Source organism: Lathamus discolor, chromosome 2, assembly GCF_037157495.1.
Source record: "Lathamus discolor isolate bLatDis1 chromosome 2, bLatDis1.hap1, whole genome shotgun sequence".
Lineage (NCBI taxonomy): Eukaryota > Metazoa > Chordata > Aves > Psittaciformes > Psittacidae > Lathamus > Lathamus discolor.
In genome coordinates, this window is record NC_088885.1 from 21,514,268 (window position 1) to 21,528,221 (window position 13,954).

The 13,954-nt window shown below is 45.9% G+C and overlaps 1 protein-coding gene across 4 annotated transcripts in view; it reads left to right on the plus strand.

Moving 5' to 3' along the window:
- Positions 1–203: 203 nt before the first annotated feature.
- The window catches only part of UBE2E1 (ubiquitin conjugating enzyme E2 E1), a 44,536-nt gene continuing 30,785 nt past the window's right edge, over positions 204–13,954 (plus strand). The window contains exons 1-4 of one of the 4 annotated variants that reach the window (XM_065666064.1): positions 204–210; positions 408–590; positions 2,673–2,851; positions 4,898–4,948. In XM_065666064.1, the coding sequence (XP_065522136.1) occupies positions 417–590; positions 2,673–2,851; positions 4,898–4,948 (404 nt within the window). In that variant the 5' untranslated portion in view covers positions 204–210; positions 408–416. Of the gene's footprint in view, positions 211–401; positions 591–1,163; positions 1,331–2,672; positions 2,852–4,897; positions 4,949–13,954 lie in introns of those variants that run through there. The other 3 variants (XM_065666065.1, XM_065666067.1, XM_065666066.1) reach the window with 3 other exon arrangements.

Below are 13,954 nucleotides of genomic sequence, written 5' to 3' on the forward strand. Positions count from 1 at the left end.
GGCGACCCCTCGATCGGCGGCACAGAGCCATATGTCCCCGGGGGTGGGTGGGAACGCCGGTCCCCATTGTCCCTTCACGAGTGGATCCGGGAGCGCTGCGGGAGCACACGGAGCGGGGGGGACCACGCGTGTGCTGCGGGCAGCGGGTCGCTCCGGCCATATCGCTTTTCTCCGCTGGGTGGGCAAGGAGGGAGAGATCGACAGGCAGAGGTGCGGGGAGATGAGTAAAATGCCTCGCCAATACAATACGCCGCTGCGCCCTTCCCGCAGGCGAGCTCCCCGTCAGGGGACTCGGGAAAATAAAAGAGAGGTGGAGAAAGAATCCCTAGCGCTTGAGCCTTCGGGAAATTGAAGGGGGTTTTTCCCGGTTCCGCTGCCAAGCCCAGGATTTTTGTTTTCTCTCCCAGCATGCGTTGATGACATCACGAAGTGCCCCTTCTTTGTGTGTCAGTGATGTCACCAAGTGCAGTGTGGGGGACAATGGAATCCTGAACTCCGGGCGAGTGGGAAGCGGCTGCCCCTGCTGCGGGTTCGGCGCTGAGCCGGGGAAGGGAAGGGAGGACACAGCTGCTGCTTTGGGGCTGAAACAGGTGAGAGACGGGGAAAGATGCCGGGGATTCCCTTCGACTTGCCGGGGGGGGGGGGACGGGGGGGGACTTCTTTGGGCTGGGCTCTTTTTTTTTTCACAAGCCCCCCCCACCCCCTCCCCGAATTCCCCCTCATTGCTGAGACAGGTGAGAAGTTGCTGCTGCTGTCGGAGGGACAAAGCAGGTGAGGCAGGGAATAAGCTTTGGGGTTGAAACAGTTGTAAGAATAGGAGGAAAGCGAGCGCACACACACACACCCCCCCACCCGCCCCCCGAAGCCTGGTAGCCCCACTCAGCATTAAAGAAGCATCCCGGGAGCTTACCCCCGCTCCCAGCCACCTGCCTCGACCGCGGCCCTGAGGGGCTCTTGCACGGAAGCAGCAGAAGAGCCGGGGAGGGCGTTTATCCCCCGCCGCCCCTGCAGGTTACTTTCCAGAGGGTCTCCATTAAAAACTCCCGTCCCCCTCCGGGCGCCCCTTTCCCGCTGGAGCGGAATGGGGACACGCGGTGCCGGCGGGCCCCCCCCCCCAGCCCCCGGCCCCTGCCCCTGCCCCGCGTGAGGCAGCGGGTGCGTCGCGGCCCCGCCGCCCCTCAGCCCCGCTCGGCGGTGGGGGAGCAGCCAGGGAAGCCATTGCCTGTTTAATAGTTGCTGTTGCAGCACTTCCGCTTCTCTCCCAGCGAGAGAGACACGAGTGGCCAGGCCCAGCCGCACCGAGGAGGAGCAGCCAGACACAAAGGGAGAGGTAGGGGGACGGGGCAGCCCCCCGCTGCCCTCCCCGCCGGCCAGCGGGGGTAGGGGCGAGGGGCAGGGCCGGCCGCGGCCCGGCGATGGGGCGGGAGGCGACAGAGCCCGTGGGGCAGGGGGATCGCGCCCGGGGCTGTCAGGTATCGCTGTCCCCCTGGCCCTGCGGGCCCGCGGCCGGGGGAGCTCGGCCGGGCCCCCCTGCTCCCGGCGGAGGGGCGGCAGCGCTGACGGCCCGGCGGGGGCAAGGGGGGCTCCCCGGGGGCCCTGGGAGGGAAGCGGCCGTGTTCCGGCCCCCCGGCCCGCTGCTGCCCCGCCGCCGCTCGCCCCGGGCCCGCGGCTGCCCTCCTCGCTGCCGTCCTAACTCTCCTGGGGTGCCCTGACTGCCCCCCCCCCATCCATCTCGACGCCTTTTCGCCCCTCTTGGGTGCGGACCTGCCCTTGGTACCCCACCGTGCTTGTCCTGCACCGTGCCCCGTAGGTGCTCGCACGAGACTGGGCTGTCTCCCCCCGACCCCCCCCGGCACTCTCCCTGCCACCGGCCTCCCCAGGCCCTCTGCTCTCACCCCCTGTAGGCCCTGGCCCTTCTCCTGCCCCCTGGCACCCTCCTCAGCACAGAGCCGGTGTTCCCTTACCCCTTTGCTGGTATGTCCCTCGGTGCAGAGGGCCTCAGGGGGTCCCTTCCATGCACCCGACTCCCTGCTTAGCCATTCCCATTTACTCCCCCTCTTCCTTCCCCCCCCCCCCCCGGCTCCCAACACCCGATCCAGCAGGCAGGGGTTATCCCGCAGGCAGGTGTTTCCCCACCGCAGGTCCTGGTTCGGGGTCTCCCCCCTTTTGCCAGTGATGCCCCACTTCCCTTTTAGTGCTGGCGACGGTCACCCCCCCCTCCAGCCCCATCCCTTCCCACCTCCCCCACGTGCCTCCCGGGAACCCAAGGGACCGGAGCTGTTCCATTTTTATCTCCTACACCCCTAGGCTGGATAGTGGTGGGTGGTGATGGCTCCTCTTGTGTGTGCAGTTTGGGGGAGATTAGAAGGAATTGCGTTGAGCTTCCCTGATCCTCACAGTCGTCCTCCTTCCAGTCTCTTCTCTCATTTCGCACATGCTTTCTGAGAGGAAGCTTTAAAAGTCTTTTTTCCCCTCCTGATCTTTGGGGTTACTAGTGCAGGGGAAGCTACTGCTCCTGCTGCTTTGACCGTAGGGGCCTGAAGAGGAGAGGGAGACACGAGGACCCTTTAAAAGGAGCATGGCCCAAACACAGAGCGAGATTGTTAGCAGCCTTTCTCTGTGTGTTTGTGTTCACTGTTTGTTCCCCACGCCCCATGGTGTCTCCTCTCCAGGTTGGGGTGTGTGGTGGGGGGGTCGCTATGTCGGATGACGATTCGAGGGCCAGCACCAGCTCCTCCTCATCTTCATCCTCCAACCAACAGACAGAGAAAGAGACAAGCACGCCTAAGAAGAAGGAAAGCAAAGTCAGCATGAGTAAAAACTCTAAGCTGCTATCTACCAGTGCCAAGAGGTGAGGCTGCAGTCGGTTTTCTCACCGATTTGCTGCATCTTCTTTCCTTCTTCCTTATATTTTGCTCTGTTCCCCGCTGCTCCCATTCCTCATCTCTAGCCCTCGAGATCAGCCTTTCCACACGAAGCTGCCATTGTCTCACTTTTTTCAGAGTCTTGGTGCAGCAAGTGTCTGCCCAACTTCACTGCTCTCTGCTCTCTCTTCCTACTTCTTCCTCTTCCATCCCAAATATTTTACTGCCTTTTCTTCCTCCAGGCTGTTATTCTGTCACTCAGTTACTTCCCCTGTCTCTTCCTTTTTCCTTATTGGCATCACTTATAGGGATGGTATAGGATTGGCTTGTAGGACCTTATTAATTCCTTCTCTGCTGCTGGAAGCTATGTGGTCCTGAGCAAGGCATTGCATTTTGATGTCAGTTTCCCCCTCTGTAGGTTGGGATTGATCTGGAGTGGCTTTTTGCTTCTTTGGGGATCAGTTAATGTTTGTGAAGAGTTTTGAGCTTGCTTGCTCTGGGGGAGTTCACTCGAATGCAAGTGGTCTAAGATAGCCCCAAATCTTTTCCACCAAATATTACTGGTTTGCTGTCTGATCATCACTTATATTGAATTTTATGTGTATGGTTGGCTGTTGACTGGAATAAATAATCCACAGCAGGTCTGCTTGTGGACATTCTGCTCTAAAGTAGTCCGGAATAATGTGTGCATAGGGAAGGGATGCCTGCATAGAACAGTAGTTTCAGAACAGCTATGTCAGCCAGATTTCTTCACCTGGACAGACTCTTGGAACCACTTAGGTTTTAAAAGTTACCCTTTCCCATTTATCTGTGTTTCTCCTGGTTCAACACCATCTTGCTCCAGGGAGCTAAACTGACAAATGGAAGTTTCCAAGCAAACTTGCAGTACTTCAGCAAGAACAATAAACTGCCTCAGTGAACAGTTTTGCCAGGCAGCACAGAAAGGGTGTATTTGTAGGTGTTAAAAGTGACAGGGGTTAAATGCAAATGCTCTTCAATGCAACTAACTTCTCTGCGGCTTTGCAGAATTTAGGCAGTTTGGTTATTCCAGATCTCCACTCTGCAAGTTCCCATGGCAAACATGACATAGGTAGTGGCAAGTGGTGTTTATATGTTGTGCCCTTAACTGTTTTAACCTTCTGGTTGTAAGCTGCCTAATATGACAGAGGCTGTGTCTCTTATGTATGAGGCAAAAGAAGCTGGCTGAGCTTAAAGGAGAAGGGAGGTAGGCTGAGTGCTGGGTGGGGAAATCTGGAGGGGAAGCCTGAGTGACAGTAATGGGACTCCAGGGAAGGGGATGATAGCTGGTTGGGCGTTTTGTGGCAAAAGCAGTGTGAGCCCAGAATAGTCTGGGCAGAGAGGACAGGGTGTTGTCTGAACATGGTGAAGAGAGGGAGCGTCTGGAGTCCTGAGGGAGGGGACCCAGGGATGTTGTGTGGTTTTTGAGGGTGAAGAGAGGGGAGAATTTAAGGAGGCAGGAATGTGCAGGAGCCTTGGAAACAGATCTTCACCTTCCTTTAAGTGTCCTTGGGAATAGTGCAGTTATTCACTCCCTTGGGGCTGGTGTTTTTTCTCAGGATGGTGATGGGAAGCTGAGGGGGGAAAGGGGGGGAGGCAGTTTGGCAATGACTGTTTCTCTCGCTCCAGCAAGACAAAATTCCTTTTCAAAGTGCCTTTTCCTCCTAGCACTTGGTGCATCACATTTGCAGAGATTTTCCCTCATTTACAGGCTGGTTGGCAGAGTGAAGCAGTTTTTTTCACTGCCCCTGTGTGGCTGGCATCCTTATGGGAGCACACAACTGTGCACCTGTCTGAGTTCAGTGCACTGTGCCTGTCTGCTTTTCTGCCAGTCTCCGTTACAGGGTGCCTGTCCTGCGTAGTGTGTTTGGACTGGTGGGAGGCTGCAGCTGAGAGTGCCTCTCTCTAATGCAGTGTTGCAAACACAGGGTGACAATATGTCTGTAAGGTGTATGTGTTAACTGCTGTCCCACACAGTGACTTACCTTTGTTCCTTCTCGCTTTTATTGCCACAGGATTCAGAAGGAATTGGCTGACATCACCTTAGATCCACCCCCCAACTGCAGGTTGGTGTCAATTCCTTACCTAAGGAGGGTGGGGGAAGGCAAAGGGATGAAGTGGGGCTGCGTGTGTTGGTCAGAGGCTCTGGATAAAGCAGAGGAACGGCTGTTTAGGTGCCTACAGTACTCTTGTGAATGTTTGGTTGACATTAGTTTCCAGGTGTGGGGGTCCTCCAGAGATATATGTTTTGATGCAAGTTTTCTGTTTGTGGGGTTTTTTTCTGGTTTTGGTTTGTGGTTTGTTTGTTTTGTTACTTTTTAAAGCAATTTCATTTTAATCTGTGACATTGCAGTGTGTATCTATTTCCGAAACTCACCTATGAAGAAGAGTGTGAAAACTGAGTCCTCGTTTGTTTTTTTTTTTCTGGTTTGTACATCTAATGCCTGACTGCACTAATCTTATATAGATAAGAGTCCTGCCAAGGAAAAAGAGAATAGTAAAACGCTACGAGCTTTTTAGCTCAGAGTGTTCTGTTGTGAACAGTAACTTACAGTGGAAGAGAAGTGTGAATTCGTCACTCAGTGGGTGCCCTACAGGAGCACACATGTTAGCTGATGAAGTAAAAAAAAGCAGGGTTATTCTGCTGCCATTTATGGGGCAGCTTGTTTTTAAGTATGTTTAAGAAGCTTGTACTGTTTGTTTTAAACATACAGCAGGTTGATTTTGTTCATTGCATGGTGACCTGCCTGAGCCTCTTTGCATTTGGAAAGGAGATGGTACTAGTGTAATATCTTTGGTTATGCTTGCTCATTCAAGAGGAAAGTGGCTTTTGGTCTGGTCTGTGTTTGCTGCAGTTGCCAAAGCACCGCTCGGTTCCTGTTTTCTTGCTGTGGCTGAGATTTTGAGGCCTTTTGATGTTGGTAATAGCAGAAATCAGAGAAAAAGCTGTTTATAAATAACTGTTTAAGTTGGTCTTTTTAGTATTGAGTTTCCACCAGAAATGTACAATAAGCTTTTTACTGAAGATTTTGCTGCTGTTAGCCTGCAGGGAGGAATTAGCACAAGAATTAGCTTGACAGATCCAGAGCCATTCTTTTGGTACAAGTCCCAAGGATCGTAATTAATGAAAGGAGGGATGGGATGAGGCATGTGAGTGGAAGTCTAGGCTGATATGGGGATTTTTGTGCTGTTTAGAAGATAACTGATGAGCTCTGAAATCTTCAGCCGTGACAATATTGGTTTAGTGACAGTAATGACTACCTGAATATTACAGAAATTTCCAGCTTGTGGGCTGGAGGTGTCTGTCCTGTCTGCATCCTGGCTTTGTGTCAGGATGAAGTCCACATGCATTCCCCTCCTCCTCACACGATAACCTGATTTTCGTGGGAAAGAAACCCAGAAGCACAGCTCAGTAAGACAATGTGACTTGCTGTCTAGAAAGCTGACTGAATGATCAAGGTACTGGGGCCACAGTCTAAACTTTGCAATATATATATTTATATAAGACATATTTATAAATATTTCTAATGGTAAAAATTAGTTCATAGTACAAATAATGATAAATCTTGGCCCAAAATGCAGTTACAAGTATTCTGCATACCTTACGACCTTCAAATGAGTGATAGTGAAGGCTGGCAACTCTTGCAAATAATATATGAAACTGGTGTAATTGTTTCTGTCTCTTAATATGTTGATAGGTAGGAAAACATGAGTGGAGGGATTTGTGTGTGTGACCAGATGAGTTTTGGTATTGTTCATCTGGGAGCGAAGGCATCCTACTTCAGTAAAGACAGTGCTGAGAGTGAAGAAGGGCATCACTGCTTGTGGTTAACGAGTCTCGAATTGCGCAGTGAAGCACTGGGAGTTTGCTTCTATAGCAGCTGGTTTGTAAAAGGGTAGGCAGGTGCCGATTGCCACAACAGTGAGTTTCAGCTACTGCACTTCCACCTTTTGTGGGAAAAGGAATAGAAGTAGTCAGTTTGTGAGCATGAGGAGATTTGTGAACAAGTGACTCTGGTTGCTGCGTGATGCTTGAAGGTTGCCAAAATTTGCTCTGGGGAAGCCTGCGAACAGTGTCACTGCTTTTATTTATTTTTTATTTTTCTCCCTTCACATGCACGTTATTAGCGTGCTCAGAGGGAAATATTAGATACATAATTACAGAACTTAGTTTAAATTTCCTGCCCTCATGACATCACTTATCCTTGCCTTTCCTTTGACACCCCCTGCCTCTCATCTCTGCTGCTTTTGTGCCCCTACAGACCTTTTTCAGGTGTCACTGGAGGGCAGCCCTCTCCTTTCGGGCATCTCACTCTCTTCTGCAAGACTAATCTCAAAACTTATCTGTTCAGGGAACTGTGTATGATACCAGGTGCTGCCTATTCTCTTGTCGGCATTAGGGGTGCCAAAGTCTCAGAAGTCAGATTTGAAAATGTATGTCTGAAACTGTATCCTGTGTTACCTTGGAAATGTCATATTCTTTTCCTACTGGGCATTTGTTCTTGCACCCCTCACCACCATCTTTGTATTTTCCCCTGTTCTGTGCTGTGCCCAGTGTTTGATAGCAGCTCATTGTTGGCTATGCTTTGATTTTTTGCCTCATTGCAGAGTGCAGTGGTTCTTCCAATCTTACAGCAGTAATGGGAGTTCAAGGTATTGAACACATCTCAGAGCAGCTCTGCATATATTTTCTTCAAGAAAAAGCTTTAGGTTGTAAATGATTTTTAATAAAAATGGTTTTATTTTTCTTCTTATAAAACAGCACATTTAAGATGCAATCAGAAATAATGACAACCATTTGGTATTTCAAGTAAAACAGCTTAAAACCAATTTAGTTTCATTTTAATTTTTGTAGGTTGCTGTGACCATATTTTCATGTGTGTAACCCACAGATCATCTGTCTAAAAAAAAAGCCAACCCCAAAACCCAAATTGCAAGCACACTCAGCACCCTGTGATTGAGCAGCTGTGTGGGTTTTACATGTATGTGCGTAATATGAGGGGAAGTTTATCCCGGAACTTCCTCTCCCCCTCAGTAGTTTCCCTGCTTCTGGTTTTCCATAGCTTGTTTCTGTCCCTCATGTGCTTACCTGTGCTCGTTCCTCATTGACTGCTTTATCATCCCTTGTAGTTCTTTTGCCCTTCATGTCTCCCTCCCCTGGCTGTGATTTTGCTTTTATGCAGGCTCGTACAGTTACTTGTACAGAGGTGCAGAATATGTGCATGGAAACACAGTCTATGTTTGGCCTGCTTTCAAAGAATAGATTTTTGAACTTGAAGACATTTTCTGAGAAGATATGTTTAATACATGTCAGAGATTTATGGGTTCCTGATGGAGGCAATGCTATCCTCATAAATGCCCTAGTGTAGTATATGTGTGCATTTGTCTGCTTCTGGATTTTATTCCTCTGTATCATTTTCTGTAGGCTGGCATTCTAAAGCTCTTTAATTTCTTGTCCAGAAGATGATTTGGCTTCTGATATTAATACTGGATTATGAAGTTAAATGTGGCTTTGAAGTTCAGAAGTTGGTTAGTGGCTAATATAACTGTTTGGACCTAAAGTGTTTTAAATCTTTTGAGTACCTGGTGATCTCTTCTCCTACTGTGTATTATATCAAAGTTATAACTCTTGTTTTATAACTCAAGGTACCTAGAGACTTTGGACTTCTGGTCTTCTGTATGTTGGTGATGGAGGCATATGTTGTGTCTTTGCTTTGGGTCATGGGTGTCTGCATCCATGTCTGTCTGCAGATGTAAAAATGCTATGTAGGCAGACCTGATCTTTGTAGATAATACTTGTAAGTATTGTGCCAAAACTTTATTTGTGTCACTGTGACAAAGTTATCAAAGCTTTAACAGAAGTTAACTAAAGCCTTACATGCTGTTTATTCTCTTTGTCATTAATTTGACCTCTGTATCTAAGCACCTCCTGATAATAAATCTGCTTATTGCTGTGAGGTTATGAAATAAATGTTCTCCCCTTTTAGGGATGGGGAGTTGGAGCAGACAAAAACTAAGTGATTTGTCCAAGGTCACGCAGGAAGTCTGTGGCGAAGTGGAGAAATGAATGTAAATCTCCTTTGTTTCAGGCTAACTTGCAGCTGAGCTCTTGTGCTGGGACTGTGCTCATTGGTTGTGTTATGAAGCAAGGCTTTGAATTTGTGCTTTATTGGGTGTCTGGTATTGACTGTATGTAAGCGTGGTAATTTAATGTTATTTTTACCATTTGTGTAGAGGGACCAAACTAGATATTAACTATAATTAATGGTTTTTAATCTTTCTTATCCAAACTGAAACAAGTTTGTCTCCACATGGCTCATTTAAGTCCATATAGGCAAGGCCAGCTGTTATTTAAGCAAAAATCATTTTCAGACCTTTACTGAAGGAGGCATTGCCTGCAAGGCTTGCCATCACTTCAGAGTAAAATGCTATCACACATTCATTATTTAAATAGTAATAAAATCCAGTTGAGTTTCCTGGCTCCTTCAGCCCACTTTGTGTAAATTCACAGAATAAAGACCAGATCTGCCCGAGAGTCTTGTGAAAGTTAACTGTCAGCACTTAATAGATATATGTCTCTGTATAGATGGTGGGGAGAAATGCTGTCCATTATAATGTGTGGAATATTAACAGTTTTCAAAACTTGGCAATGTGGAATCAAGTTTTCTTGGCTAGAGAGAAGTCTATGGAAAATGTGTGGCTCAAAGGCAGTTTTGAACTCAATAGTTTCATATGATAATTAGTACATTTCATCTACATACCATGAAAGTCTGGCATTTGTTTTGCTTTCATTTGTTTTCATAATGCTCACAATTTTTTGCAAATGTATTTTCTCGATGTCTTCAACCCCAATAAGGCTTTAAGTGCTTTTGCTTTTAAATCTAGTGTCTTATCTAAGGATGGATTGTCACTGTTAAGCTGTAATATAAGTGTTACTTTTATTATTTTCATGCTTGGAATAGTCCTTCCTGGACATAGTCATATTCTAGCATAAACCTTCTGGTCTTACATTTTGTAATTAAAAAGCTTAATTTTGGTATGACTTTATTAATGTGCACACTCAAATTATTAGATAAAGAATGACACAAATGCTGGTGTTTACTTCATTGTGGAAACAACATATGGAGATCATGCTTAATGAAAACTATCAGCTTACAAAGGTGGGTTTAGCACTTCTTACCCCCAACACTCCCTTGCTGTTCTGAAACAGGAGTGTTTTCTGTGAGAAGTTTCCAGCTGTAGGATAGGAGGGACCTTCACAATTAGTGCTGTGTGTAGCTGAAAAATATCTTTTGTCATATAAACTAGCAGCGGCTCAGCATTCCCTCCCCGCTTTGTTTGGCACATGATCCCTGGAGAAATAACTCTTCCTTTTGAAACGGCTTATTAACTAATTTAGAGATCCTCCACAGCTGTGGATGGTCTGGCTTGCAAACCATAAAAATAATACCATTTCCATACCATGTGAATTTGAAGTATGTGTAGGTAGCAGCTCCTGCAGGCAAAGTCCTCTGCCTGGCATACTTGGACAATAGCTGCACAGGAACAGCTTCTTTACCATGGCTTTATTAGTTAATATTACAGAAAATCACCTTTGTGAAGATATTCCTGGTTTTATCTATTGGCTTCCTTTAAAAATCAGAACTGTTGTGATGGCCAGGCTGCTCGGATGCTGTGGCAGGAGCTGGCTGATGCCGTGGTAGATTTTGTTTGGCACATCCCGGCTCAGTAATTCCCGAATGAGCTGCATTCTGTGCTCTTGCATGCCAAACATCAGAAAGATGAATCTTGAGAGTGGCTGTGAGATTGTATCATAGCTGAGAACAAAGAGGATTGGTATCCCTTCTGTGCACACTCTCTTGTATACCACTTAATTTTATTATTTGACTTTCAGGTTTGCCGCCCTTGGCCGGCACTGTGCAACTGTGTTTAGGATGCTGCATATGTGTTTTATCTGATCAATTCTAATATTTCCTCTTGGTTATGCAGTCTTTGGTTTGGTTTTGTTTCTGTTTTATTCCTGCTCTGCTTGTCTAGATCTTTATATTGGATATGTCTATAGCAGTGGGTTATGTGCCTGGTTTTGTTTTAAGGAATATTCGTGAGGTGTGTGTGCTGTTTCATAGACATAAATGGGAAACAATGTGTGTGGACTATTTATACTGTAAGGGCTTAAATCTGTCTTGTCTTTTATATGAAGACAAAATTATCCACAGAGAACTGGCTAGTCTAGGGGATTGAAAAACTGATAAGGGATGGTTTTGTGTTTGAGCATTTCAGCAAGGGAGGGTTGCTAGTGACTGAGAGCTTTGTGGTTTCTGAAGAATGGGTTGGTATAGAGAGCCAATAAGATGCAGCCTGACAAGACGTTAACTTTGGCCCCACTGTCAAATGGGGTTGTGCTGGGAATGAAAACAGAGCTCACCTGTACAGTACAAGTTTTGTAGGTGGATTAATGTTATTGATGAGTTTGTGCATAGCGAAACTTCTGCAGCTTCTGCCTGCAGCCTTCTGTAGTTGTACATGAAAGACCAGCCTTCCATACAGCACCTCTCTGAAAGTATTTAATGTACTGAAGAAAAAGAAGGTATCATTTTATGTGAATGGGTTAAGAGATTATTGCACATCTGTGCAGACTTGCACACCACATACAAAGTTAAGGGCTATGCTTTCTCCACCAAAAAGTGCTTTAAAATAAGTTAAATTAATGATGTAATTTAGTCATTATAGTATGATCTTGCCAATCTGTACATTTATTTGGATGAAATAAGTTTACACTTTTTTTCCCTCTGAGGCTTAACAGTGGAGGTTTAACTGCTTCATTGTTTTACAAGATGAACTGGAGAACATATTTTGTTGAGTACTATAAATAAACTACAACTGTCAAAAGAAACACTGTACACTCTGGAATTTAGAGGGGTTTTCTTGTTTCTCTTGCCAGTTTGCAAATTTCAGCCACATGCAATTGGTCGTCCAAGGCATTTGTGGAAAGTGTAATGGTTATTACAGTGCATTTAATGTGTATTTTCTGTGTGTGAGGGGCTAATTGACATTGCCAAGAGAACTGAATGCCAGGGATGGAGCATTCACCACTTCTTTGGGCAACCTGTTCCAGTGCCTCACCACCCTCGCAGTAAAGAATTTCTTCCTCATACCTCACCTGAACTTCCCCTGCTTAAGTTCAAACCCATCACCCCTTGTCTGGTCGCTACAGTCCCTGATGAAGACTCCCTCTCTGCATCCTTCAGTGCAGAATTCAGGCCTTGATTCCTCCAGGGGCTTCAACTTTTAGAATTAAAAGTAAGCATAAACCAGATCAGATCAGTGTGTTAGCAGATGTGTTTTGTACTTTCGTCATATCGGTGTAAATGGTTGTTTAAGAGATTTCTTGTCTTTTCCTCCGGAGCTGCTGGACTTGCTAGAATTACAGAGAATCTTGAACTGGTACTGAGGATCCTAAAGGCAATAGTAAATGCTGCGAGCTAGAGGGGACAGGTGGGCTGGTAGTATTTAATGGTCTTTCCACTGTGGGTATCTGAGCAATAGATTTTTGTCAGTGAGCTAATTCCTGTGCCTGTTACGGAGGAATTAGCAGAGGGGCTTTGGGGTCTGTCTTGCTTTTTTATTTGATGCCTAGGATCCTAGGGAGAGTTGTGCACAGGAGTAAAAAGACCCCCAAACATTGTAAGTTAATTCTGAATAGAAAGTATCTTTTCACAAAAGGCATATTGATGGAAAGAAATAAAATACTTCTGGTATGGACTAAGAACTTTGTCAGAGATTTTGGAGACAACAACAAAGCTTCAGGGCAGTAGTGGCTGTTACACAAGAAAGGCCATCAGGGTGACTGTCTTGAAGGTTCTGCATGCAGTTTGAATATCTTCACTGAAATTTTAAGGTGCTAATTTAGGTGATAACTCTTATGGGTCTGCTTGAAATTTTCAAGTGGACAACTTCTAGAACGTTTCAGGGTGTTGTTTCGTAGTCTGAACAAGTGTAGACTGCTCTGAGAAGTGGCCTACAAATGGGGGTGAAAGTGCAGTATAAGTAATTAAAGCAGTGACTGTTGCAGATGGCTTTGAAAGATTGCTAAAATGCACACAGTTGTAATATAATTTTAAAGCAATTATATTAGTATGGTAATATACCACAAAAGGTCATTTCATCAGAAGTTTCTGACCAATCAAACTGATTTTGTAATACTATATTTGTATGTTATTTCCTGTATGCCTTGGTAACCTTTTTAGAGAAGATAAATTAGGAGATGCATGGAAGCATTTACGGTTGGTGTGCTCCTTGACTACTTTGTAAGTTGCTTATTGATAAGAATTGTCTAGTTTTGGTTTTAAGTAGTTTGGTTTTGAGTAATTTGATTAAATTGAGTAGTTTGGTTTTGAGTAATATGGAAATCTCGTCATGTTTTGTAGTGGTCTGACTTCTGATAAAAAGTATTTATGCCCACTAACGCTTGGAGGACTGTGGGAGAAAGGGAGAAGAGACTGAAGGCTTTAAATAGCTGTGCTGAATAAAATCTCAAAAGATCATGAATCTGACTGGAGTCCTCCATTGCATTAAAGTTGTGGTGATATTTTCCTTCCTACTTCAGATTGAACTTTAAAAGCACCCTAGTGATCTACGAAATTAGGCAAGAAGATATATAGTAGTGACAGTAGTGACCTAGGAGATCTAGGTTTTGAATGATACTAGTGTCAGGCCTTCAGCTGCCCTGCTGCTTGTCTTTTAGTTGCACCTCTGGATTGAAATCTCTAGTGAAAATTTAATACTTTCTTTAGAATAGCATTTTTCTGATTTTTCCATCCCCTCCCCTTATGAGGTTAATCAGATTGCAGATATTGGTAAGACTGAGAGAATGAATAAATAGCAGGTGAGGAACAGAAAAGGACATAAAACCGCTTGAGGCAGAAGGGTCCTAGGTTCCTATGGAGAGCAAGATTGTGCAAGGTGTTAATGGTGACTGTAAGGTTAATGGTGACAGCAGAGAGAGATGGCCCATCAGGGTGGCTGAAGCAGTTTTGCAGTGGTGGCTGAAACAGTTACAGTGAAAATGGAAG